Source organism: Vulpes lagopus, chromosome 11, assembly GCF_018345385.1.
Source record: "Vulpes lagopus strain Blue_001 chromosome 11, ASM1834538v1, whole genome shotgun sequence".
Lineage (NCBI taxonomy): Eukaryota > Metazoa > Chordata > Mammalia > Carnivora > Canidae > Vulpes > Vulpes lagopus.
Window position 1 is genome coordinate 101,496,456 of NC_054834.1, and position 24,202 is coordinate 101,520,657.

A 24,202-nucleotide genomic window follows, 5' to 3' on the forward strand; every position below is an offset into this window, starting at 1 on the left:
TCTCCCTCTGCCTGTGTCTCTGCCTCTTTCTTTCTCTGTCTCTCATGAGTAAATAAAATCTTTAAAAATATATATATATATAGTTTATGTGAAAACAGGTTTATATATAAATTTTAAAATATAAATGCTCCTCCATGAAATCTACCAGTTACTTTAGAATTATATTTGGGATTAGGTTATCATTTTAGATAATTTTACATGCTGATTTTTCCAGATATCAATTCTATTTTTAATTGACTTTTAATTCAACATTAAGAATGACAAGAGGTTAAAAGTGATGACTTTATGGTACTTTAACCATTGCCTTAGATCTGGTAAAATGAGAAAAATGTGTTAATAATTTAATGTAATCCTAAATGTTTAATTGTGGTATCAAATGAAAAGCACATTGAGCACAGCATGGGGTTTTGTGTACACAGTTAACAGGGTGATTCATAGTATGCCGTCCTGTAATATACACATGCTCACTAGTTTTGTCTTTATAAAAACCCACTACTGTCATTTTAAAGGTAAGGCAGCTAGGACACCTTTATCTTTCTCCTTTGAAAATGCTTAAAATCGGGGGACGCCTGGGTGGCTCAGGGGTTTAGCGCATGCCTTTGGCCCAGGGCGTGATCCTGGAGTCCCAGGATCGAGTCCCGCGTTGGGCTCCCTGCATGGAGCCTGCCTCTCTCTCTCTCTCTCTCTCTGTGTCTCTCATGAATAAATAAAATCTTAAAAAAAAAAAAAAAAGAAAATGCTTAAAATACTTAACATATTTAGTTCTGAGAGACCTTTTTCATCTACTCTGTAAGATATCTGCCATTTTTCGGGATCCCTGGGTGGCGCAGCGGTTTGGCGCCTGCCTTTGACCCAGGGCGCGATCCTGGAGACCCGGGATCGAATCCCACATCAGGCTCCCGGTGCATGGAGCCTGCTTCTCCCTCTGCCTGTGTCTCTGCCTCTCTCTCTCTCTCTCTGTGACTATCATAAATAAATAAAAAAAAAAATTAAAAAAAAAAGATATCTGCCATTTTTCATACACAACCTCAATTATTAATTCATTATACAGCCTTCTTAAAATAATTGCAAAAGTAATGAAAATTCTAGAACTCAAAATGCAGTGATAGCACTCACTACTAGGTATATATGCCTGTGAAAGCATAAAGCAAAAAAAAAAAGCATAAAGCAATTGTGTAAATACAAAATACCTGATTATGAATGTAGAATGATTAAAATTTTATTTAAATGTGATTTGAGTTTTAGAATCAGTCTCCATTTAATATCATCCATGATTTTTAAAAACATAACTTTAAAAGCACTTTGAAAACAATGGGACAGAAAGGATAGAATTATGAACAGTTTGCATTATGGCATGATTTCCACGTATACCTTCTTCCACCGTACTTTTGAGAAGAATATGTAAGTCAAATGCAAGTCTGAGTATACTGATTGCAAAATGCTCTAGTGACTTTTTTTTTTTTTAATGTAGAGGGTGGGGACAGTTTCCAAACCAAAACATATTATTGAGCCACCAACTTAGTTCAATTCAGTGGAGGTTTTCCTGAGCGAAGTCAAGGAACAAGAATTGTCAAATGAGCAAGTGAGGAGGAGTTACAAAATTGGGTACAGGCATGAAGCACTGTTGGGAGGAAAGAAAAGAGAGTGAAGGGTTTGGTTTTATGAAGTGTCAAACTCTGTGCTATGCATACGTGATATCCGTTAATCTGGTGGTTTTTGCATTACCCACCCCTGCACTTTTTAGATAATAGAATTTCTGGCAGTGTCACTAAAGAGGTTAAAAGATGAACACTGAACAATGATTTGGAAAGAGCAAGTTTCAGAAAATGGAAAAGCTTTGTTTTTAACTCATTTTGAGCAGAGCTATTTAGTGCCTGACCATACCTTGCTACATCCGCAGGGGGCAAAACTGTACATGTTCCAGTAAATAACATGCACTATCTATGGCACCAGTAGGATCTTCTACAGCATCTCTTACCTCCTGTTCTCAACAGGTTGGATGTCATGATTTGCCCATGACACAAAATTGCCATGGGAGCATAGATCCCCGTTTGTATCCTCATCTGATATCCTCACGTGTAAATTCTGCACGTTTCCAAAAATGTGACGGCGTACCAGTGTAATGCTCATTTGTGATCAATAACAAGAACATCATAAAATGTAGTGACTTCAGATAGAGGTACATAGGGAAAGGGAACTAGAAACTAAGAAATACCATGGCATGAATCTAAGACGATGAAGACAAAAAGTAGGGATGGTGGATCTACAGGCCTACAAGAAGGAAGAGGAGATAGCACATGTATAATGATGTCTGAAGGAGTACAGACTCCAAGCAGTATAGATTTTGTTATGTCTGCTTTACATGAGGAACAAAGTCTTTGGTCTGAGCAAAATATCTTTAAACATTCCCCACTGGAATAATGACCAGAGGCCAGAGCTTGCACCAAAAATTACAGAGACTGTGTTAAGACTCACTGTGGGACACAGCTATGCAACTAATATTTTCCTATATGTATGCAAAAGGAAGATTTGTTTAGTTCTCTGTGATTTTTATATCCTATTTGTAATGCTATGAAATATATAAACAAATGAAATGCTAATTCCTGGGTCCTCTTGAATATTTTTAAGATATAGGGCATTTTAACAATTAAAATGTTAAAAATTGGTTATTTACATACTTACTTATACATGTTGTTAAGGTTAGAGGTGGGAAGAACTTGTAGATTTTGACATAGGTGTCCTCCTATCTCTGGAAAGGGGAGAACTGCCCACTGAGACACAGAGATCTATTTTCGTGGTGCTGCAATTCGTGTTCACAGAATAAAGCAATAGGGAAACACAATGATACTTCTCCTGAAGGTTAAATTTGCAAAATAACACACATTTATTATGCCAAATTACATGTATTGAGGATATTAAAATATGTTCTCGTGGGAGGAAAACAGAAAATACAAGTTCTAGAGAAGGGACTTTGTTTTATATATAAAGTACAGTAAGTAGCTAAGAAAACTTAGAAATAAAAATATACTATAGTTCATCATGTTGATATACATTGTATTCCTTGGAAGAAATGAAGCCATCACCATCATGGTCATTCTTCTTGAAAATATCTTCTAAAACTGCATTCTGATATGACTTGTCACGTGGCTTCTCATCTTTTTCAAATTCCCTTTTCAGGTAATGATTTATCTAGAGGGCCAAAATAATGTCTTTAATACAAAGGTACCACAGTAAATTTTCAGTAACCTTAAGGAAATGTTTACATAAGGAAACTCTAAGCCTGCTTATAATAAGTGGTAAAAAAATCTTTAAAAACTATTTGAGGCTTTATTCTTTTAACCTTTGAAGCAATTTTCTGAAAAGAAACATCTTCAAATTAGCTTCCCCTGAGGTTATAGATGGTTAGTGGTACATACTCAAAGATTAACACTGGAATTGAATTTTGTTGAAACTAATTGTCTTTCAATAATCTATACTGTCTACATTATGAAAGGAAAATCATTCTTAAGGATTTCTACTAGTAAACTCCAAATTGGCATTTTTTTGTAATCTCTAAAATTAATGCATGTTAATGTATTATCAACAAAACTCAACCATAGGTTTCGAAAAAAAAATTCAATTAATCTTCCTACATTTCTATAACTCTCCTTAAAATCTACATAACTATGACAACCTCTATAATAATAATGTCAAATAAAGCACAGGTATTAAGTATTCTTTCTCTGTGTAATATGACATTTCTACTAGCCACATGGGGACTCTCAGCACTTGAAACTGGCTCGATCAGATAGAGACATGCTACTCTAAGGGTTAAATATACAACAAATTTCGAAGACAATAAAAAATAATGATAATTTTTACATTGATTTCATGTTGAAAGGGAGGTATTACAGATATACCGAGTTAGGCAAAACATAGTACTAAAATTCATTTCACCTGTTTCTTTTTGCTTTTTAAGATGTGGCTACTAAAGTTTGTAAATTACGTATGTGACTCAACTATATTACCATTGGAAAGTGCTAATATACGATAACTAAAAAAAGCAATGTACAATAATCTGGAGATAATATTCCACAAGGCTGGGCACTTGAAAGGCATGAGTATTTTTGAAAGTTAAAGTTGAATTCTGAGAGGTTTTTAGCAGTATGTATCCCAACTCAGTCCACCATGACTAGACTTTATTTTAGAAAGATCAACAGCTCTTAATGAAGGACAGATCAACTGTTCGCAAGTGGGACTTCAGTCCTATCGAGGAAGATACATTTTCTTCCAGTTGAGCTTTAGCAATCCTATGTAGGTGAAAAGAGTTTTAAAGAACCTCAAATATTCCTCAGTTGCTAAGCAAATATATTTTCATAACCACTATTACCGACTCTCAAGATGTATTTTTCTAGTACACTGTGGTGGAGAGGTACAAAGAGGCAGTGGGTAAGAACATAACCTTAATTTTGCTGGTGGTAAGTTCCATACTGTCTCTACTTCCTAATTTAATAAAAATACTGTGTTCCTCTCCTCTCCCATCTTACACTAAAGAAATAATTGACTCAGTCTTTCTGACAATGAAGGGAAGTAGTTTCTTTTAGTTCATGTTTCAAATCTAGGCTTTGTCTTGCACTCGCTGTGTGGTCTTGGACAAATAATTTAGCCTCTCTGGATCTCAATTTTGTCCTGTTTAATAGGAGGGAAACAGTATCTCGATGGTAGTAATGATGTGAAGATTATTTTAACATTTACAGATGTCAATAAAAGACAGCTATTTTTTTTTAAGTGATCAACTACAAGATACAGTTAAATGGGTACAAAACAACAACAACAACAACAAAACATCTCTTATTGTCTCCCAGAATACCCTAAATCCTGCCAGTAGGAATTCATTATAAGTATTCTCTTAAAACTGAAAATTGCCCCTGGGTAGACAACAATATAAATTAGCTGACCATTAATCATTTATTGACTATTTTCAAGACAGCTATTATTATTCACACATGTGGAAGTCACTCTTACCATCTGGTGATTATGCAGCTGATACCCGAGAGACATTTGGGCAGACTGCTGCTAAGCAGGTCACTGTTTTTGGACTTTCCCTACTTTTATTTTCCAGAAAGAACTACAGAGCCCATAAGGTCGGTCTACTGAAGAGTATTCTTACTGCAGAACATGCCCCTTTGCATTTGATAAGGGATGGTCTGTGTGCACAGGCTGAGCTCTTGCTACGTAAATTCATCTGCTGCTGGTCACTCTAAATAAAACTCATAAGGAGTCAACATGAAGTACGTCCTGGGATGAATATGCCAACACTCTAATTGTCCTTCTTAAGGAATGGGGGATGTTTTCATTCACATATCCCTCTTCCCCTGCTGAGCAACAAAGGAACTGCAGGGGACCATCCTTACTGATATCCTGGAGGAGGAAGTGGAATCAGGGTGGAGGAAGGACTACAGAGAGAGAGAGGAAAAAGAAACAGAACAAGGGGGCTTACTTGTCTCTTGAAATCAACTACTCAGGTGACTCAGGTACCGTCTATTACTTGGGTGATAGAATCATGCATATTAAATTGTCTCCAAACAAGAGGGGGGATAGCCGGTCACTCAACGTAGGCAAAAAGGGTATAGTCAGTGGGTCTAAGGAAGGCACCAGTCTTCAACAGTACAAACACTTGCCCTGAAACATATATTCTGGAAATTCCCCAAAAGCAGAAGGGAAGGCCACGGTTAAGAGCACAGTAGTAGGGCAGCCTGGGTGGCTCAGCGGTTTAGCGCTTTGGCCCAGGGCGTGGTCCTGGAGACCGGGGATCAAATCCCATGTTGGGCTCCCTGCATGGAGCCTGCTTCTCCCTCTGCCTGTTGTCTCTGCCTCTCTCTCATGAATAAATAAAGTCTTTAAAAAAAAAAAAAAAGCACAGTAGTAGAGCCAGACTGCCAGGGTGCGGTCTGATTTTGCCACTTAGCGTGGTGTGACCTTAGGCCAGTTACCTAACCTGTCTGGGCATCATTTCCCCACCTTCTGTAACATAGAGATAATGACAAGTGTCTATCTCATAAACTGTCATAAAGATTAAATGACAGGCTGAGGTGCTTATAGTAGTACCTGGTACTGAGAAAGTATGAAAGAATATTATTATTGCTATTTGACATCTTTATTAATCCCTCAATTCATACACAAGGCTAACTGGAATGCAGAAGCAGTTAGTGAACTCCTGGCTCCCACTTACTAAGTTTCTAATGCACACAATTCAAATTCTTGCTAGCTCTTTTCATTATCCCATGTAATCCCCACAATCCTGTGAGGTAGAAATTACTGGCACTGTTATAAATTCCTACGGTGCTGCTTGAACAAGATCTGTTCTTGTAGTCTAGAAGCTGGAAATGCCCTGTACAGATTAGCTTGGTATTTTAATGACCCTCTGGCAGGGAGGAAGGCAACTGAACAGGATGACTCAGTTACAAAGTTTTATATTAAAAAAGCAATTTTCTTTCTTCCTGAAGCTCAGATTTTTTTTAGCAACCAGCTCTATAAAAGCCAAATAATCAGCCCATGCTCAGTAGAGCTAAAAAAAATAACAGATGTAACATAGACGTATTTAAATTGTGATGAAACATTAGGCCTTACGCATTGAATTTGTTTGAATTACCTCAGTTTTAGAGAGTTGCCGGTCATTGTCCGTGTCTATCTGTTTAAATGTTTCAATGCTTCGTGGTCCTTTGGTCACCGCATAAAGTTCAATCTCAAAAATCAATGTTGCATCGGGTGGAATCTTGCCTTCTGCTAAAGGTATAATTTTTAAGTTTAATTTACATGAAGAAAATGTTCAAATATGCATTCATGAATAGCCATTATAGCATTATGATTGTTATTTCCTGTTTATAAAAACCGCTTACTAAACACTTTTAAGGAAAATTTTTCAATATTTTTAAACCAAATCAGCTTTAAGAACCTAGTGGGCCATTACTTCCTAATTGAATTAAAATAGATACCACTCGTGTAATTTTTATTAATATATCCTGTCATTATACAGAGCTAGTGCAACGAAGAAATTCATGGGCAGAAAAATTTCAAAGTGTAAATCAGTAATCTTTTAAAAAATGATACTGTAGAGTTACTTGGAAGCATAAAGAAAACATCTATTTCAATACACTTGTTTGTCCAATCCTTTACAGACATTAAAAAAAATGAGTGCAATGACAGTAACACTTTTATGAAATCTCTAATCACATAAAAAGTGTTAAGTATTAAGTTGAATAGTCCTCCTGAATAAAGTTAACCTATTCACTGATGTCACAGATGATCTTAGCAAGCTATGGGCTCTTTCAGATGACCATTTCATGAAAATAACCTGCAGAAATGACTCGCTAAGAGGCAGGGGTTAGCTTGTGTCCCAGTATTGCCTAGAGTTTCATCCATTACAGGCACTCAGATATTTGTTGAATGAATGCCCCTGTGGTTTATTTTTTAAATGGCTGTTTGTTCTTTGAAGGAAATAGGAACTTCTTTAGTGAAACAGTGGAGAATTCTTGCTAAAGTATTCCTATAACCCAAAGAGAAAAGAGCTTGAAAGCTGTAACCGAAAGGAGAAATGATCAGTCATCTCCGAAGCCAGGACATAGAAAAATCTGCCCATGCATCCTCTGACTAATGGAGTTCCAAGCAATGTACCACCTATTACCTAACTTTAGAGTAAAAGAGGCAGAGATTAATTCAATGATCATTTTTACAAAATCCATTCCTATTCTGTCCAATTACAATCTCCTTATGACAGGGAAATAACTAATGACAATAAAGACAACCTAAAAACACAAATTTCTTAAGAAAAAATAGTACAAGTACATACAAAGTTTCCCAATAACTCTACTATACACACAGAAAATACTGCCAATCAGCTTTTGTCTTACAGAGAAATTAGAGCACAGGAAAGAGAAAAAAGGTGAATTTGCTATAGAATTACCTGTGTTTAGAGAAGCAGATCAAAGGCGTGGGAGTTAATGTAAAGAATCTATACATACCAGGTGTACTGTTAATTAAGCACTAAAAGTCACATGCATTTCAAGACATGCAGGGGTGCTTGTCACGTGAAGCAAGGATATTGCACAGAGGAAAGCCTTCTTCAAGTACCACCTAAAATAAAGTCATGCTTGACGTTAGGTCTCAATAACATCTTATTTAAAAAAGCTTATTCGAAAAAAAGAAAAAAAAAAAAAAGCTTATTCGATCAAGAAGCAGTTTGTTAAGCAGTTACCTAGGGTCTCCACTCAACTTTTTCCTAATCTAATCCTACCTATTGTAATGCAGATAAGCCAGCAGTTAAGTATGTTCCAAAGAACATGCTTTTATTGGGCCTCAGTTTCCTTATGTGTAAAACAAAAGTGCTGGTGGTGTTACTAATGAGATTCAACTTTTTATGTTTATGAGCGACACCTCAAATTGAATATGAACTAACTTCCTCAGAGTACATCTCTGTAGCAAGTATCTGGTGTATTAATAGCTTAGGCAGTTTATTAATAGCTTAATTAGCTTAGATTACCTTAGCCTGGGCAATCATTCATAGCTAAGCATAAGCTAGTTTACAAAAAGGATAACAAAGTGGTCATTTGCTACAGGGGAAGGGGGCCCAAGAGGATGGATGAGCACCTACTGACGACGCAGGATGTGGTTAAAATGAGATTGAAGAGCCTAAAAGGCAAACTTTGCCTGTGTCATCTTGCCTAGGATCGGCCTCAACCTATGACAATATTTTTGGGCAAGAATTGCATTCAATTTAATTTATCTTTAATTTTTTTCTCTCCTTCTCCCAGATTCCCCAACAACTAAAAATAGGATAGATAAATTATGGTTCCATGGGAGCTATTTTCATGGGACCAAATGATTGGCTGAAAGCCTTGAGAATGAAGCTGTAGTTACCTGGAGCTGTCTCTCTCCATAGGAGTTTTTGGTCTGATTGGGTCTGTTTTGTGCCGCTAGCTTCCCTGCAATCCAATTTGGGGCAGCAATCCCCTCCTCTTACTCGAAAGAACAGGTAAGAGAATCACTACTATTAATAAGTTAACCAAACAGCTTCAAAGATGGTGTGACCCTTCCAACGAAATATTTGGGAATAATGACAATATCTCTTGGTAGAAAACTAATCCTTAACGACTTTAATTATATACGAAATATTTCAAATAAGTGGAGATAGCAAGGGTTCTAAATAGGTGAGGAGGGAATAATTCTTTAGTTTTCACAAAGCAATAGAGAGCAAGAACCTAAATGAGAATGCAAAGTAAAAACCAACCAGGCTGACCATTTCCCCCCCTTTAAACACTTACCCTCTTTATTCAGCTCCACTTTTAATGTTAGCAATTAAAGAAAATTTTAATTTTGGAAAAAAAATTTTTAAAGATTTTATTTATTCATTAGGGACACACAGAGAGAAGCAGAGACACAGGCAGAGGGAGAAGCAGGCTCCCTGCGGGGAGCCCGATGTGGGACTCTATCCCAGGATCACGCCCTGAGTTAAAGGCAGATGCTCATCCGGTGCCCCTAATTTTGGAAGAACTGATACATGCGCATGGCAAAAAAATTTAAACAGTACAAAATATTAGAGAGTAAGACATCTCCTTACCCTCACCCTCAGGCTTCCTTCTCAGGAACACTTAATGTCATCAGATGACTGTGCATCCTTCCACATATAATATGGAGAGGAGATTCATGATGCATATGTGAAATCCTGCCCCTCCCATGTAAGATCTTTGAGGATAGGAAGTTGTTTCTTCTTTGTACACGGCTTTATGCTCAAGGCCTGGGACAGGGCTTGGCACTGATGCTCAATAAAGACTCCTTGCATGAATACATTCTATCCCATTTCATTTTATTATTATTTTTAAGATTTTATTTATTAAAGAGAGTATGTGCGTGAGTGGGGGAGGTGGGAAGGAGCAGAGGGGGAGGGAGAAGCAAACTCCCTCCTGCTAAGCAGGGAGCCCAATGGGGGGCTTGATCCCAGGACCCTGAGATGATAACTTGAGCCAAAGGCAGAGGCTAAACTGACTGAGCCACCCAGGCGCCCTATCCCATTTTTCTTTTAATATATTAATATATATGGCTCTGTGGCATTTTTATTGGCAGCACCATAATCCATTGTACCAATATACCATAATTTAACAAATTCCCTAGTTGTTGTTTTTTTTCTTGTTGAAGATTTTATTTATTCATGAAACACACACAGAGAGATGCAGAGACACAGGCAGAGGGAGAAGCAGGCTCCATGCAGGGAGCCCCACGCGGGATTCATCCTCCCCCTCCTCCTCTGACCCAAGGATCACGCCCTGAGCTGAAGACAGAAGCTCTACTGCAGAGCTACCCAGGGGTCCCTTAACAAATTCCCTATTGATGGATACTCAGGTAGTTTCTGTTTTTTTACCACCAAATAATAGCCTGATGAATGTCTTTTATATATACCTTTGTGTAACATTCCTGTAAATGGAACTATTGGGTCAGAGGGTATGTGCTTTTAAATCTTGATAGAAATTGCTAGAAAGGTCGAGTGATTTACATTCCCAGCAATAATGCATGAGACTGCTACTTTTCTATACCTGTGCCAACTTTTCTGCCTTTGAGAATCTGATCAGTGAAAATGGTGTCTCATTTTGTTTTCTCTTTCTTTAATTATTAAGGCAACTAAGTATTCCCATAGATTTAATTTAAAGGTCATTTGTATTTTTTTAGGACTAGATCATTTTTATTACTGGTAAGTGTCTTCATAGTAGTTGGAAAAAATTTCCCCATTTATCTGCTCTACTTAGGTTCTCAGATCTTATAGTGGGATTTTAAAAATAGGAAAGATATTGAAAGAAGCAGTTCATTTTTTCCACATTTCAAGGCTGCTCCTGAATTTGGGTAATAGTGACTGGCAGCTTTTTTATATTTAGGTGTTCTTTTTTTACTACATTTCTGTGCTGTCCTTTTACTCTACAATCTTATGTTTCAGTTTCCTGAGTATTATGAATTTGACTTTGGTTCTGCTTACCTTAGGTATATGCTATAGACATTTATGTAATAATAAAATAACATGGACTAAAACAAGTAAAAATGACTAAGGTAGAGCTTATAAAATACACAGGATCTTTATGAGTACTGCCACTACGTGAGGGAAAGAACTCTGGCCAGAGATCTGTCTTCCAACAATGTCTTATTTTCTTTATTTGTAAAAAGTGGGGACCATGGTGGACTAGACTAGAAACAGCTAAAGTTTATAGCTCTGTAACTATTTCTCTGTGATTTTTAAAATATTTTTATTTTTCTTAGTCAAAAATTTTTTTTAATCGTGGGGAATACATGTAACGTAAAATTTACCACTGGAACCATTTTAACCATACAGTTCAGTACAGTTTCCTACATTCACATTGCTGTGCAACCAAACTCCAGAACTATTTCACCTTGCAAAGCTGAAACTATATCCATTAAACAACTTCTCTCTACTCCACCCTCTCCCAGCGCCTTGGCAACCACTTTTCTTCAAATTTCTTCAAATGCAGACTATCCTGCATACCTTGTACAAATGAAACCATACGGCGTTTTTTTTTTTGTGATTGACTTATTTCATTTAATATAATGTACTCAAGGTTCATCCGTGTTGTAACACGTAGAATGAATGATAATTCTATTTTATGTGTATACATGTTGTTTTTCCATTTATTGGTTAATGGACACTGGGGTTATTTCCACTTTTTGGCTATCTTGAATGGTGCTGCTATGAACAAGAGTTTACAAATATCTCTTTGAGACCTTGCTTTTCTTTTCTTTTCTTTTTTTTTTTTTTTGAGACCCTGCTTTTACTCTTTTGGATATATACCCAAAGCTATGATTTATTTTTAAATATAACTTAGAGATGATAATATTAAAACACCTTACCATAGCCTTCCTTTCCATATGCAAATGAAGGGGGTATAATCACTTTCCGTTTCTCTCCAGGGCACATATCCATCATCGCTATGTCTAGGCCTTTTATGACTTGCCCAACACCAAGAACAAACCATTTGGGGTGGCCTTCGTTTTGTGTCCGGCTATAATAAAAAACAACACTTAGGTAAGCTGATTTTAAGAAAAATAAAAATTAGGGACACACGGGTGGTTCAGGGGTTAAGTGTCTGCCTTTGGCTCAGGGAGTGATCCTGGGGTCCTGACATCGTCCTGGGTCATCAGGTTCCCTGCAGGGAGCCCACTTCTCTCTGCCTATGTCTCTGCCTCTCTCTCTCTTTCACGAATAAATAATTAAAATCCTTAAAAAAACAGAAAAAGAAAAATTAAACTTTAAAATACACGGGAGGGGCACCTGGGTGGCTCAGTTGGTTAAGCTCTGCCTTCTGCTCAGGTCATGATCTCAGGGAACTTGGCTGGGGCTCTGCACTGGCTCCCAGTTCAGCCAGGAGTCTGCTTCTGCCTCTCCCTCTGCCACTTCCCCTGCTCATGCTCGTTCTCTCCCCCAACCCCATCAAATAAATAAATAACATCTTTAAAATATATATATATACCTTGGACAGTTAGTTACAATTTAAAATTGGGAGTCCTCTCTCTTTCCCCATATTAACATTCATTCTGAATCCCCTGGCGGGATGTTTGGCTCAAACTTCTTTCATAAAGCCAGAAAGAAGTATGATTTGCCCAAAGCTAGTCATTAGGAGTCATGTCATTATCTTTTTAATTGCCATCTTCACAAATACTATTCAGTAGTTCCCTTTTTAATAGATCTCCCGCCTCCAACTAGCTGCATGGCTTTGTACAAAGAACTCCTTTAACCTTTCTGGGTTTGTTCTAAAAAAAAATGATGGTGCAGGTTTAGCCTCAAAAAGTCATTTGAACAATTAAAATTTGTAAAAAAAAAAAATAATAATAATTAAAATTTGTATCTTTTATTACATGTATCTATTTTCTTCCAAATGTAAAAACTAACTCTCTCCCAATCCTATCTCTATGGGGCAATGGCACAGATGAAGAAAAGCCATTCTTCCTCTGAGTAACAAACGATCAATTAAATCAGAGCAGGCAGTGATTGAGATTAAGGGAGGGGGGGTAGAGATGGGAAAACACAAGACCCAGAAGACACCAGGGGGCAAGTTATTGGTGTTCTGGTTTTTGGATACAGTTGGAAAGTGGCCCTGAGCCTGTAAATACCGTGCTTCCGAAGGCTAGATAAAATCTCTCAAACTTTTTCTACCTAAATCTTTATAAAGTGATTCCAACAGGGCTGCCTGGGGGGCTCAGCGGTTTAGCGCCGCCTTCAGCCCAGGGCGTGATCCTAGAGGCCCGGGATCGAGTCCCACATCGGGCTCCCCGCATGGGGCCTGCTTCTCTCCCTCTGCCTGTGTCTCTGCCTCTCTCTCTCTGTGTCTCTCGTGAATGAATAAATAAAATCTTTAAAATAAATAAAGTGACTCCAACATACGGCAAAAAAAAAAAAAAAAAAAAAAGTTGAGAACAGCCTTGCAGACAATACCTTGACTTCTATAGATCCCAAAGGTGGTCTGGGTGTGTGTGGCTGTACCGGATTTCCGATGATCTCTTGGGCCAACATTTTCAATAGTTGAAAAAGTAACCGTTCAACAGGGGACTGCATATCGTGGGAGTCCACTCTCCCCCCGGGTTGAGATAACAAGAACAAGCCAATCACCAACCACTGAGGCTTCTGGTCGGTAAAGGGGAGCCTGGGTTCCATGCACCAGCTGCGCGCAGCAGCAGGTCACAGCATTGCCTACCTGCAGTAGAATTTCGAGCCGTCGCTCGCCAGGTAGCCGTCGTAATGCGCATTTAGCAGGTCTCCCTTCTTGCTGCTCTTCGAACAGTTTTCTGGACGATGCAAAACTTCGATTTTCACTGCCTCTGTGCTCCCCTCTTCCTTTTGTCCCTCAGCAGTAAAAATGCCCCCTACATAAAAGAAAATGAGGAATCTGAGTGGAAACGGCATGATTCCCGAAGCTGACCCCCCCCCGATGACCACGGCGTCCCCCACGCGTGTCACTCGCGCTCAGCTGCAGCGGCCAGGGCAGCCGAGTTCCGACGCGTGGCAGGCATTGTTCTACGTCACAGAGGGCTGGGGGCGGGGCCCCGAGGGGGGCGTGGCCTCGATGGGGCGGGGCGACCCGGGGCCACGCCCCCTCCGGGCTGCGCGCTCCGCCTCGGAATCCTCAGAGGTCCGCCCTCGGTTCGACCCGCGGGGGCCCGGCGCCTCGGATGGTTGTCACCGGTCGTGGAGGCACTTGCACCACTCCTCGGAAAATCCACGTATTTTACGGACTGTTTCCTCGGGCTTCGGTGGTCACGATCGCGTTTCCTAAAATGAAACCGGCCGGAGACATAACACACACAGCCTGGGACTGGGATGTTGTAGTCAGAGAATACATTTCTGGGCGTAAAAGGTTTGTCCTCAGTCCCCCGGCCATCGGGGGAGGCTCTCTGCAGCTGGGGGGGGGGTGTCCTTGAAAGCACCTCCTCGGGGTGGAGTCACGCATTACGAGGTTCCAGGCTAAGCCACACACTATCTGACGCCACCTGGTCGCCAGTAAACAGCAGGTGCTGCAGCTCCTCGCCCCGTCAAAGGCGTTTCCCACCAGCCAGCTCCAGCGATGTGGGACCTGCTGCTGGTTTGCATTTCTTTCCCCTCCTCCCCACTCGGGGCCGCCCTTCATTTGAGGGCTCGTGGGAGATTGGGGGGAAAACTTGACGGGGTCCTTTCTCTTACCAGCCCTGCGAGCCTGGTGACCATCCAGTGTACACGGATGAGAAAATGAAGTAATTGGAGTCTTCGGCCCTTTTGTTCCAATCTCACAGCTAATATGCAGCCGGGGTTTGAACACAAAGCCAGTTTTAACCCCGCGCAACATTTTATTTAGTATGAAAAACTTCCAAACATACAGAAAAATGGAATTTTATTACCCCCGTCACCGCGGCCTTCTAGCCACCCCACGGATTGTCTGTCTCAGCAACGTGTGACTATATTCATGACACAGCCATCCATCATCTATCGGTCTCCCTGCCCTTTCACCCAGTCACCTGGTTTCCAACTGAATACCCCAACACTTTCTACAGACCAAGTCAGAAAAGCTTCGGCGCAGGCCTAGATCAGGCTCTGGAAAGAGAGGTGCCGTTCTAGCTGGCTCGGGGATGCGAGGCTTGGCTCAACGCTTGCAGCATTTCATAAGTCTGAATTATTGTCATATTTTTAAAAGATTTTATTTATTTATTCATGAGAGAGAGAGAGAGAGAGAGAGAGGCAGAGACACAGGCAGAGGGAGAAGCAGGCTCCATGCAGGAAGCCGGGTGCAGGACTCGATCCCAGGACCCGGGGGTGACGCCCCCAGCCCAAGGAAGATGCTCAACCGCTGAGCCCCCCAGGCGCCCCCTGAATTATTGTCATTATGTAAGATGATCATTTCTTAAAATGAAAGCTAGGAGAAAGCTATTTCTAGAATGAAATAAATCCCAAAGTCTGGTTCCCTGTTTTATATTCCTTTTGTTTTTTATTTTAAAATGTCCCCCCTGTTTTATATTCTAAATGAAGCAGTGGCCATCTGAGGTTACTTGTCGGCGTGGGGACCGTCCCCTGGGGCGGCGCCTTCCCGGGGGACCCTCAGCGGCACACTGCCCTCCCAGGAGATCATTTCCTGGGCCCCCCGAGTGTGAGGAGGCAAGGAGCGAACGAGAAATGCGTGGTCTTTGACGTTCCTGGAACGACCACCGACCACCGCGGCGGGGGGGACCGGGAAGCCCGAGAGGCCCGCGCCTCCTGCGGGACGTGCGCGCGGGCGGCGGGTCCTCGGGGTTCCCCGGGGCTGAGCGCGCCGCGGGCTGCAGGCCTCCGCCCGCCGGCTCCGGCCTCTCCCGGGGGTGGGGGGGGTGGGGGGTGGACGGGGCCGGGAGACCCGGGGCGGGGGTTACAGGGGCGGGGGGGGGCGGCGGAGGAGGAGTCATTGGCCCCGCGGGAGGCCTGTCCTGGGCTGCACCCCCTCTCCCGGCCCCCTCCCCACGGGGTGCAGGCCTCCGCCCGCCGGCTCCGGGCCTCTGGGGGGGTAAGAGGGGAAGACCCGGGGCGGGAGTAGGGGGGCGGCGGCGGAGGAGGCCCGGGCTGCACCCCCCGCCGCCCTCCCGGAGGGCTGCAGGCCTCCACTCGGCTCCGAGCCTCACCGGGGCAGGGGGCGGGGGTGAGACCCAGGGGGGGGTGGGGGAGCGGAGGAGGAGGAGGCCCGGGCTGCACCCCCCGCCCCCCTCCCGGAGGGCTGCAGGCCTCCACTCGGCTCCGAGCCTCTCCGGGGCAGGGGGCGGGGGTGGGGGGAGCGGAGGAGGAGGAGGCCCGGGCTGCACCCCCCGCCGCCCTCCCGGAGGGCTGCAGGCCTCCACTCAGCTCCGAGCCTCTCCCGGGCAGGGGGCGGGAGGGGTGGGGGGAGCGGAGGAGGAGGAGGCCCGGGCTGCACCCCCCCTCCGAGGGCTGCAGCCTCCACTCAGCTCCGAGCCTCTCCGGCAGGGCGGGGGGGGCCAGAGGAGGAGAGCGGCTGCACCCCCGCCCCCTCCGGCTCAGCCTCATCAGCTCCGAGCCTCTCCGGGGCAGGGGGCGGGGGTGGGGGGAGCGGAGGAGGAGGAGGCCGGGGCTGCACCCGCCCCCCCCCGCCCCCTGGCGCCCGGCCCCCTCCCCGCGGGGCTGCAGGCCGCGCCCGCTCCTCCGGCCCCGCCGCCGGGGAGGGGTTTCCCGGGACGAGCCGGCCCCTTTCATCCAGGAAGTGAAAGCGACGTCGGGGTCAATGAAAGCAAGCGGGGAGCCCGGGGCGGGGGGGGGAGGGCGCAGCCGCGGGCTGGCAGCGCGAGCCGGGGCCGGGGGCGCTGGTGCCTGTGCCTGTGCCTGGGCCTGGGCCTGGCCGCCGCCGCCGCCGCCGCCCGGGGATGCGAGAGCCCGCGCGGGGCGGCCCCCGAGCTGCACGCGGCGGCCGCCGCCCCGGCCTCTAGGGGCCGCCACGTCCCGGCGGCGCGGGCTGAGCGCCCGGGGAGTCGGGCCGGGAGCGGCTGCCCACGCTCCGCGCCACCCAGCAGCGCGGCGGGCGCCCGGCCGGAGGATGCGCGGCGCGGGGCCCTGAAGCATGGAGGGGGTTCTGTACAAGTGGACCAACTACCTGACAGGTCGGGGCGCGGGGCCCCGGGGGGCGGCGGGACAGCCCGGGCCTGGGCGGCCTGGGCGGGGGCGGGGGTGCACCTGGCCCGCGGCGACCCTCGGACCCCCGCGCCGGGTGCTGCGGGCTGACCCGGCGCCCGGCCCCGCCCCCAGGAGCGGGCTCTGCGGGGCCGACCTCCAGGCCGCGCGCCCTCCGGGGCCCCGGGGCCCGCGTCACCCTCCCGGTTTCCTCCCGTGGCTTCCGGGACAGTTTCCAGCCCCGCCGCCCGTGTGGTCGCCGCCTCCACCCACCGCACCCTGCGCTCGGCGCCCCGTGGCCCACGGAGTCGTGCGCCCTGGGGCCGGGGTGGCGCCTCTCGGATCCGGATTCAGTGTTAAGAAATCTCTCCTCTATTTCTTTTTTCTTTTCTTTTTTTTTTTTTTTTTTTAGCACGGTCATTTAAAAAGTTCCCTGTGGGGAGTTGTTAAACTGTTCCCAGATCACGTTCTCTTTTAGGAGTTGGTTGTCGGATACACCTTTAGGTTTTGGAATCCAGGTAAGTGTGTGAGAAGTGGTTGGAGGCCAAGTGCAAATACGCACAAGTGGACCAAGTCAAGTCCGTGTCCCCCGGGAAGTGGGTCGGAAGGAAAAATCTCTGAACTTTGGAGTTTTGCAGAAATGAGAGACCAGCAGGGCCGAGACACCAACAGCCTCGCTCATTAAAAGAGCCTTAATTCCGAGTCCTAGGCTCATCTCTGCCGATGAGCCATCAACCCACACTGAAGACCAGACTCCTACCGTCTTAAGATCTCAGTCTGTGAAGCACAGGATGAGCAGTTCGTTTATCTTGAGGGTCCAGGATTCTGTGATCTCGCCACAGTACGGGAAAGGAAATGGGTTTAAAATAAGGTTACGTAGCAAACAGATTTCTTGTTCCAGTATAACAGGTGTCTTGACTTGCAAACCACTTTCTTACTCTGCCTGGAGTGTTGAACCCCTTTGTAACTGCATAGTGCACTCAACTTGTGCAAAATCTGCACATAAATACCCTGACCTTGTGCAAAATCTGCACATAAATACTTTAAAGCATAAGCCTGAGCTACAGTTGCCCTTCCTTCCTTCCTTCCTTCCTTCCTTCCTTCCTTCCTTCCTTCCTTCCTCCTTCCTTCCTTCCTTCCTTCCTTCCTTCCTTCCTTCCTTCCTTCCTATCACTCTCTCTTTCCAATTAGTTGGAATGCTAAAGCCTGATCTGTAGCAGCAAATGCTTTGGCATTTATGATACGTGCATGTTTTGTTTTGCTCAACCATAAAACGTAAAACACTTTGTTTCTAGAAATAACACGTTTTAGTGGGGAATGTTTAGAAAACGAGGTATTTTTTTCCTTAAGCATTTTCCTTTGGGCAGTTGTGAGAACAGGCTGTTTAGTTGAGATACGTATTAACTTTAAAGATAGTGGTTTCCATGCTTTGAAATGCAAATGATCGTCTCACTGCAAACATTCATAAGCATAGTGTCTACAGTGTCTTGCGAGGAACCGCTTATGCCTAGCCTAGAGCAATGGGTGATTACTGAGATGAGTCATAATTTATTCCTGGAGCCAAATGTCTTTGTGGCCATCTTTCTCATCTGGGGCACTGAACACCAGCTGGTTGAGCTTTTAACCACATGTGCTTAAGCTTTTAGTCTTTGTAGAGCATTTAAGCAAACTGCTAGTATGCATTGTAGAAGCTTGCTGAAATGAAATCTTTGGTTTGAAAGAATTCCACTTTAAAAATATAAATTTGACTCAGTGGCACGCCGATTATTAATTTTAGTTCATCTTAGGTCAGAAGAGTGAGCAGCTCTTCATAATGAATGATTTCAGTTTCGTGACAGTGTTCTTTGAGAATCCTTTGTAGAGAATAAGGATTTCAGTAACATTGAAGATAAAAAGACAGTGTTTTTTTTTTTTTAAAGAATGCCTATGAATCTTTCACATGTAGCCCTCTATTATATACCTGTATGAATCATTTAGATTGTTTTAATTAAATATGTCTTTGAAAAGGTGTGTAGAGATAACAGTCTTAATTACTTTAATATATTTCACCATGGTCACCTTTCAAGTTGCTACAAATTCTAAATGAGTCATTTTGCTCGTTATTTGTTTTAAAGCAATGTTGAATCACAATAATGAAGGTTTACAAAATCATGATTTGTCTTATAGGCACACTACATCTGGGGTGGAGTGTACTTTTACCACTCTGCTTATAATTTGTTTGCTGGTGGTGAATTAGTGTTTGGAAAGATAATGTTTTCATCATTTCTCTGTGCTCCATATTACAATATACTTTCATGGAATATACAGCATATCTTTACTTTCATGGATAAAGTGCATTATCTCATTTTTCTGGTATTTAATCACTCATTTAATTGAGATATACATTTTTTTTTTTTTAGCACCTGTTATGTACCAGGCACCATTCTAGGTGCTGGGAATGCAACGACAGACCAGATAAAGCTGCTGTACCGAAAGAACTTACCTTTTAATTTGATAGGCCTCATTAGGGGTTATAGTGTTTCATAGTAAGATTTTTCCAAGTGTTTGAAACATATTTTAATTATTTTAGATGCCCATCTTTCTGAACTATATTATGACATTCCCTCTTGTGAAATTTAACCTCTTTATGATGACTCGATGCTGTCATTTCAAAAGTGTTACAGGAAAAGCCATTTGGGGAGATAAGTCCTGGGTCTGTATTAAGATGTAAGAATGAATCTCCCATCTGCCACTGTCTTGCTACTATTTGGCCCTGGAGAAACTGAATTAAGCATATCGTGGGCCACGTCTAATGTGAGCAGGCCAAATTGTGATTTAATAGTTACAGAAAGAACAAGGACAGTCACCCTGTCTTCTGTGAGGTACTGTGGGAAGAGTCCACTGTGTTATTAATCAACGAAGTGTTGTAAGTTAGTAGCATGCGTGTTAAGATTTTAGGGAACATTGAGTTTGGCTTGCAAGAGTGGCAGTTGAACTCTGGGGAAAGCCATCAACCTTGTCCTCAGGTTTGCTTTAGAGCCAAGTCTATGACAGTTGTGTAATCTAGTCCCTGAATAAACACAACTGAAATGAATGATCGCAGTTTCTAGCATTTGTGCCTGAGCTGTGGAGCAGCAGGGCAAGGAGAGAGGGATTGTGGGGAGTCCATGTTCTCACACAGAGTATGCAGCTTCCGAGGAAGAGGGTAGATAGAATTCATTCAGCACTTGCTTGTGCATGGCAGTTTGCTTAGGCAACGTGGAAGAGAGGGGTCACATTGCAGAATTAAAGGGCTGGGTCGCTGACACCTGAGAGGTCATCTTGTTCAATCTGCTCATTACAGAGACTGAGAATTTTTGCTATTTGTTGAAATGAAAAGATTTGTTTCAGCTTATCTAACTAAAGAGTGAGACTAGAGCTGGGGCTAGAATCTGCGTTTCTGTTGCCTTTTCCATTACATTGAAACACAACTCTGTTCCCTTCAGGAAAAGGGGCTTAGTCATGTTTTACCCTGTGTAGGGTTATTACTGAGGATGGGTCTCATGGGTTGTTACTGAGAAGGTTGTGAGCCAGAATAAAGGTATTACTCCCTATATTTTTGCTGATCTATAGATTTCTGCAGAAGTGGGATTAAGGCAAGAATGTTTTGGGTGAGCGTTGGCCATGAAAAATTTCATTGTCAGAATGTTACTTTTAGAGCCAAGAAAACATGGGTGGCAAATTTTGAAACCATAGTTTTCTATGTGATTAAAGTCATTTCTTAGTAATCTTTTGTTATTTATAATCTTTGTAGGTTGGCAGCCTCGTTGGTTTGTTTTAGATAATGGAATCCTTTCCTACTATGATTCACAAGATGATGTTTGCAAAGGGAGCAAAGGAAGTATAAAGATGGCAGTTTGTGAAATTAAAGGTAAGCGAATACGTGGAATTAGAGAAATTTGAAGTTAGGTAAGTAAAATGTTCTTCATTGTAATCCAAAAAGAGGGAAAAAAGGATTTCTAGTCCAGTAGGGATCTTCTAATAGCATTTATTTCCTTAGTAATTAAGAGTGGCACTTAGCATTGTTAAGTTAAGCACAGTTTTTTTTTTGCATTTCTCCTTTTATACATGTACTTTGAGTTGAAATGGAAAATCTTAGTGTTAGTCTTCCAATTTGGACCTGAAAAACAATTTCTTGTGGATGCTACTTCAGTGTCCATACTGAGTTCACAATTGTGAACTGAGTTCACAATTCATTCTCATTATAAAGGTGCTGTGAAGATTAGAAAACTGAGCTCTAAAGATGATGAGGCAGGGCGCCTGGCTGGCTCAGTCAGGAGAGCATGCAACTCTTGATCCTGGGGTCAGGAGTTCAGGCCCCATGTTAGGCATAGAGCTTATTGAAAAAAAGAGAAAGTGGAAGATAATGAGGCAAGCTCTGTAGGGTTTTGATAAAACATGAAGTCAGAGTCATAAACTCTGGTTCTTTGCTGAATTGGAGATAAGCTTTTCTGGGTGATGTCGATATTTTCCTTTTCTTGCAAAGGAGAAGAGATAAAGCAGTAGGTCATGCTATAATTTTCGTGATGGAAGTTTTCATGGACCATTGATTCATTTGTATGTGTGGTTGGGTTGTGTGGAGTGGAGGTAGGTAGGAGAGATCAGATAAGATGATAATGGAAAGTATTGAATTCTTCAGGGCATTGAAGGAAAAAGCACTAGAGGAGTGACTATCAAACACCAACAGGCCTTTTTTTGTTTTTCCTCTGTAGCTTGAATACTTGTCCTTCCTGAAGGGTGCTTCCTTTGACGCGGTGAGCTCTTGGTCAGAGCTATCAAATACTTCAGAGTAACCTTACCGCTCTGTGCATTTTCTTATTTATGTTAAACTAAAGCAGCAACTAATGTGTTAATGTACATTTTCTAGGGCTGGATTGCTAAATTTGTATGGTTTTGTGGTACTTCTTAGTATGATTTAGCCATGGAGACAAAATAGAATTTTCTTGCTTGCTACATATCTGGCTCTTCACATTCATGCAAGACGTGTTAACTACTGGGGCTCTTTCACCAGCAGTGATTCATAGCTCAGGGTAGATCAGTGTCTCCAGGGTGCTTTCTCCAAGATGCACACGTCTGCCAAGTGATTGTAACACGCTCATGTTAGTTGAGAATTACTTCTTTTCTAATGGAAGGAAGTCATGGCTATCTAAGATATAAAAACACTTCAGCCTAGTGTATTGTCATTGTGTCTTCCCTGAAATATATGCGGTATAGTTTTGTTGTTTATTTTTATTTTTATTTCCTCATTTATTTTATTTTTTTTAAAGATTTTATTTATTCATGAGAGACACACAGAGAGAGACAGACAGACAGACAGACACAGGCTCCACACAGGGAGCCCGATGCGGGATTTGATTCCAGGTCTCCAGGGTCAGGCCCGGGGCCGAAGGTGGTGCTAAAGGGCACCTGGGCTGTCCTTGTTGTTTATTTTTTAACAAATATACCAAAATGTGTGCCAGTAAGTGTTGGCTTTCCAGGTACTCATTTTTGATGTACTTATTTTTAATTGCACCACCATCACCCGTAACACTTTATAGCTCCTCTTAGAATTGCCTTATGAACCAGTCGATAAATCCCACAGGAAAAGCACAAAGTATGAGTTTTTATTTATTTTTTAATGGTTTTATCTCGTTGTATACCCCAGGTTTGATTCCAAATGATACTTGATAAGAATAAAAAAAAATCAAACTACAAAGTTCAAAGATTTGCCACTCTTGCGGATATTTAAAAGATTTAGTGACAGAAGCCTAAGGCAATTCTAAAATGTTTCAAGCTATGGGAGCATTTTTACTTTTGTTGTTTGTTTCAAGTAATCATTCTATTCAAGAATAACATACAGAAAAAAAAAGAATAACATACAGAAAAGAGAACATATCTTAAATATTCAGCTTGAGAATGTTTACAAAGCACACACACTTGTGTAACCAGTAATCCGATTAAGAATTAGAATATAATCAGCATCCCAGATGCTGGGATATTATCATGTCTCCTCAGCCACTAATCCCTCTAAAAAGTAACTATTAATCTGACTTGTATCACCATCGATAAATATTGCCTATTTTGAACATTTTATAAATGGAATAAATCAGTATTTTTGGGTGTGTGTTGGCTTCTTTCAACAACATTGTGACGTTCACCCATGTTTTCTGTGTAATAGAAATTCAGTCATTGTTACTGAGTTGTAGTTTATTTCTGTTGTGAATATCCTACAATTTAGCTGTTCATTCTAGTATTGATGTATATATATATTTTTCCATGTGCGATTACGAATAAAGCTGCCACTAGATTTTTTTTTCTTTTAAGATTTTATTTATTCATTCATGATAGACACACACACACACACACACACACACACACACACAGAGAGAGAGAGAGAGAGAGAGAGGCAGAGACACAGGCAGAAGGAGAAGCAAGCTCCACGCAAAGAGCCTGATGTGGGACTCGATCCCAGGACTCCAGGATCACACCCCGGGCTGAAGGCGGCGCTAAACCGCTGGGCCACTGGGGCTGCCCTGCCACTAAAATTCTTATATATTTCTTTTGTTGAACATGTGTATGCTGTTTCTCTTCAGTATATGTCTGGCAGTGAAGTGGGATTGCTGAGGCATTGGGTATTCCTACGTTAGGTTTAGCAGAATTAAGGAGAAAATGATTCTTGACGCCTGTTAGTAAGGCTGACTTTATTCAAGTCTCTCACGATAGGTATAGGGACTACTGCAGTGGGGTTTTGTAGTGGGGGAGAGAGATTGGGTTCAACTCCAAATACGATAAGGAAAAGTGGGAATTTGTAACTAAGGAGCCAAGTGGAGGGATCAGTGGATGGAAAATTGCTAAGAGGAAACATCAGGGATTGGGGGGCATTCTGGTTAAACTGACCCCCAGGATTCTTGCTGACAGCAGGCAGGGTGATCACACATTACCCAGGGGATGTTGGTGGTAGAGGAATTTGTTCAGACATGAGGCTAATCAGATACTGACGGTATAGGATTCTGGCTAGATAGACTTAGGAGAATTCTTGCTAACATTGGGCTCTACAGGGAT

At 42.7% G+C, this 24,202-nt stretch overlaps 2 protein-coding genes across 4 annotated transcripts in view; one reads left to right on the top strand and one right to left on the bottom strand.

Annotated features, from left to right (window-relative positions):
• Window positions 1–2,860: 2,860 nt before the first annotated feature.
• Window positions 2,861–14,068, bottom strand: FKBP7 (FKBP prolyl isomerase 7). Of its 2 annotated transcripts, none has more exons than XM_041721885.1 (4): window positions 13,725–14,068; window positions 11,884–12,035; window positions 6,632–6,762; window positions 2,861–3,189 (listed from the first exon to the last, which is right to left on the bottom strand). In XM_041721885.1, the coding sequence occupies exons 1-4, from the start codon at window positions 13,931–13,933 to the stop codon at window positions 3,028–3,030; spliced, it is 654 nt and encodes a 217-aa protein (XP_041577819.1). In that variant the 5' UTR covers window positions 13,934–14,068; the 3' UTR covers window positions 2,861–3,027. The 2 variants fall into 2 exon arrangements, with proteins under 2 accessions (XP_041577819.1, XP_041577818.1); XM_041721884.1 differs by having other exon boundaries at window positions 6,632–6,765.
• A 2,730-nt stretch (window positions 14,069–16,798) lies between these two features.
• The window catches only part of PLEKHA3 (pleckstrin homology domain containing A3), a 28,029-nt gene continuing 20,625 nt past the window's right edge, over window positions 16,799–24,202 (top strand). Inside the window, exons 1-2 of one of the 2 annotated variants that reach the window (XM_041721882.1) lie at window positions 16,799–17,133; window positions 20,916–21,032. In XM_041721882.1, the coding sequence (XP_041577816.1) occupies window positions 17,094–17,133; window positions 20,916–21,032 (157 nt within the window). In that variant the 5' untranslated portion in view covers window positions 16,799–17,093. The other variant, XM_041721883.1, reaches the window with a different exon arrangement.

Bases quoted from the DNA above. Each gene is read 5' to 3' on its own strand.
- FKBP7 (XM_041721884.1), bottom strand. From the start codon at position 13,933: ATGCCGTTTCCACTCAGATTCCTCATTTTCTTTTATGTAGGGGGCATT. The intron at 6,766-11,883 runs GTAAGGTGTTTT...TTATACCTTTAG, and splicing joins ATATGGAAAGGAAGGCTATG to CAGAAGGCAAGATTCCACCC. The intron at 3,190-6,631 runs GTAATTCAAACA...TTGGCCCTCTAG, and splicing joins GGCAACTCTCTAAAACTGAG to ATAAATCATTACCTGAAAAG.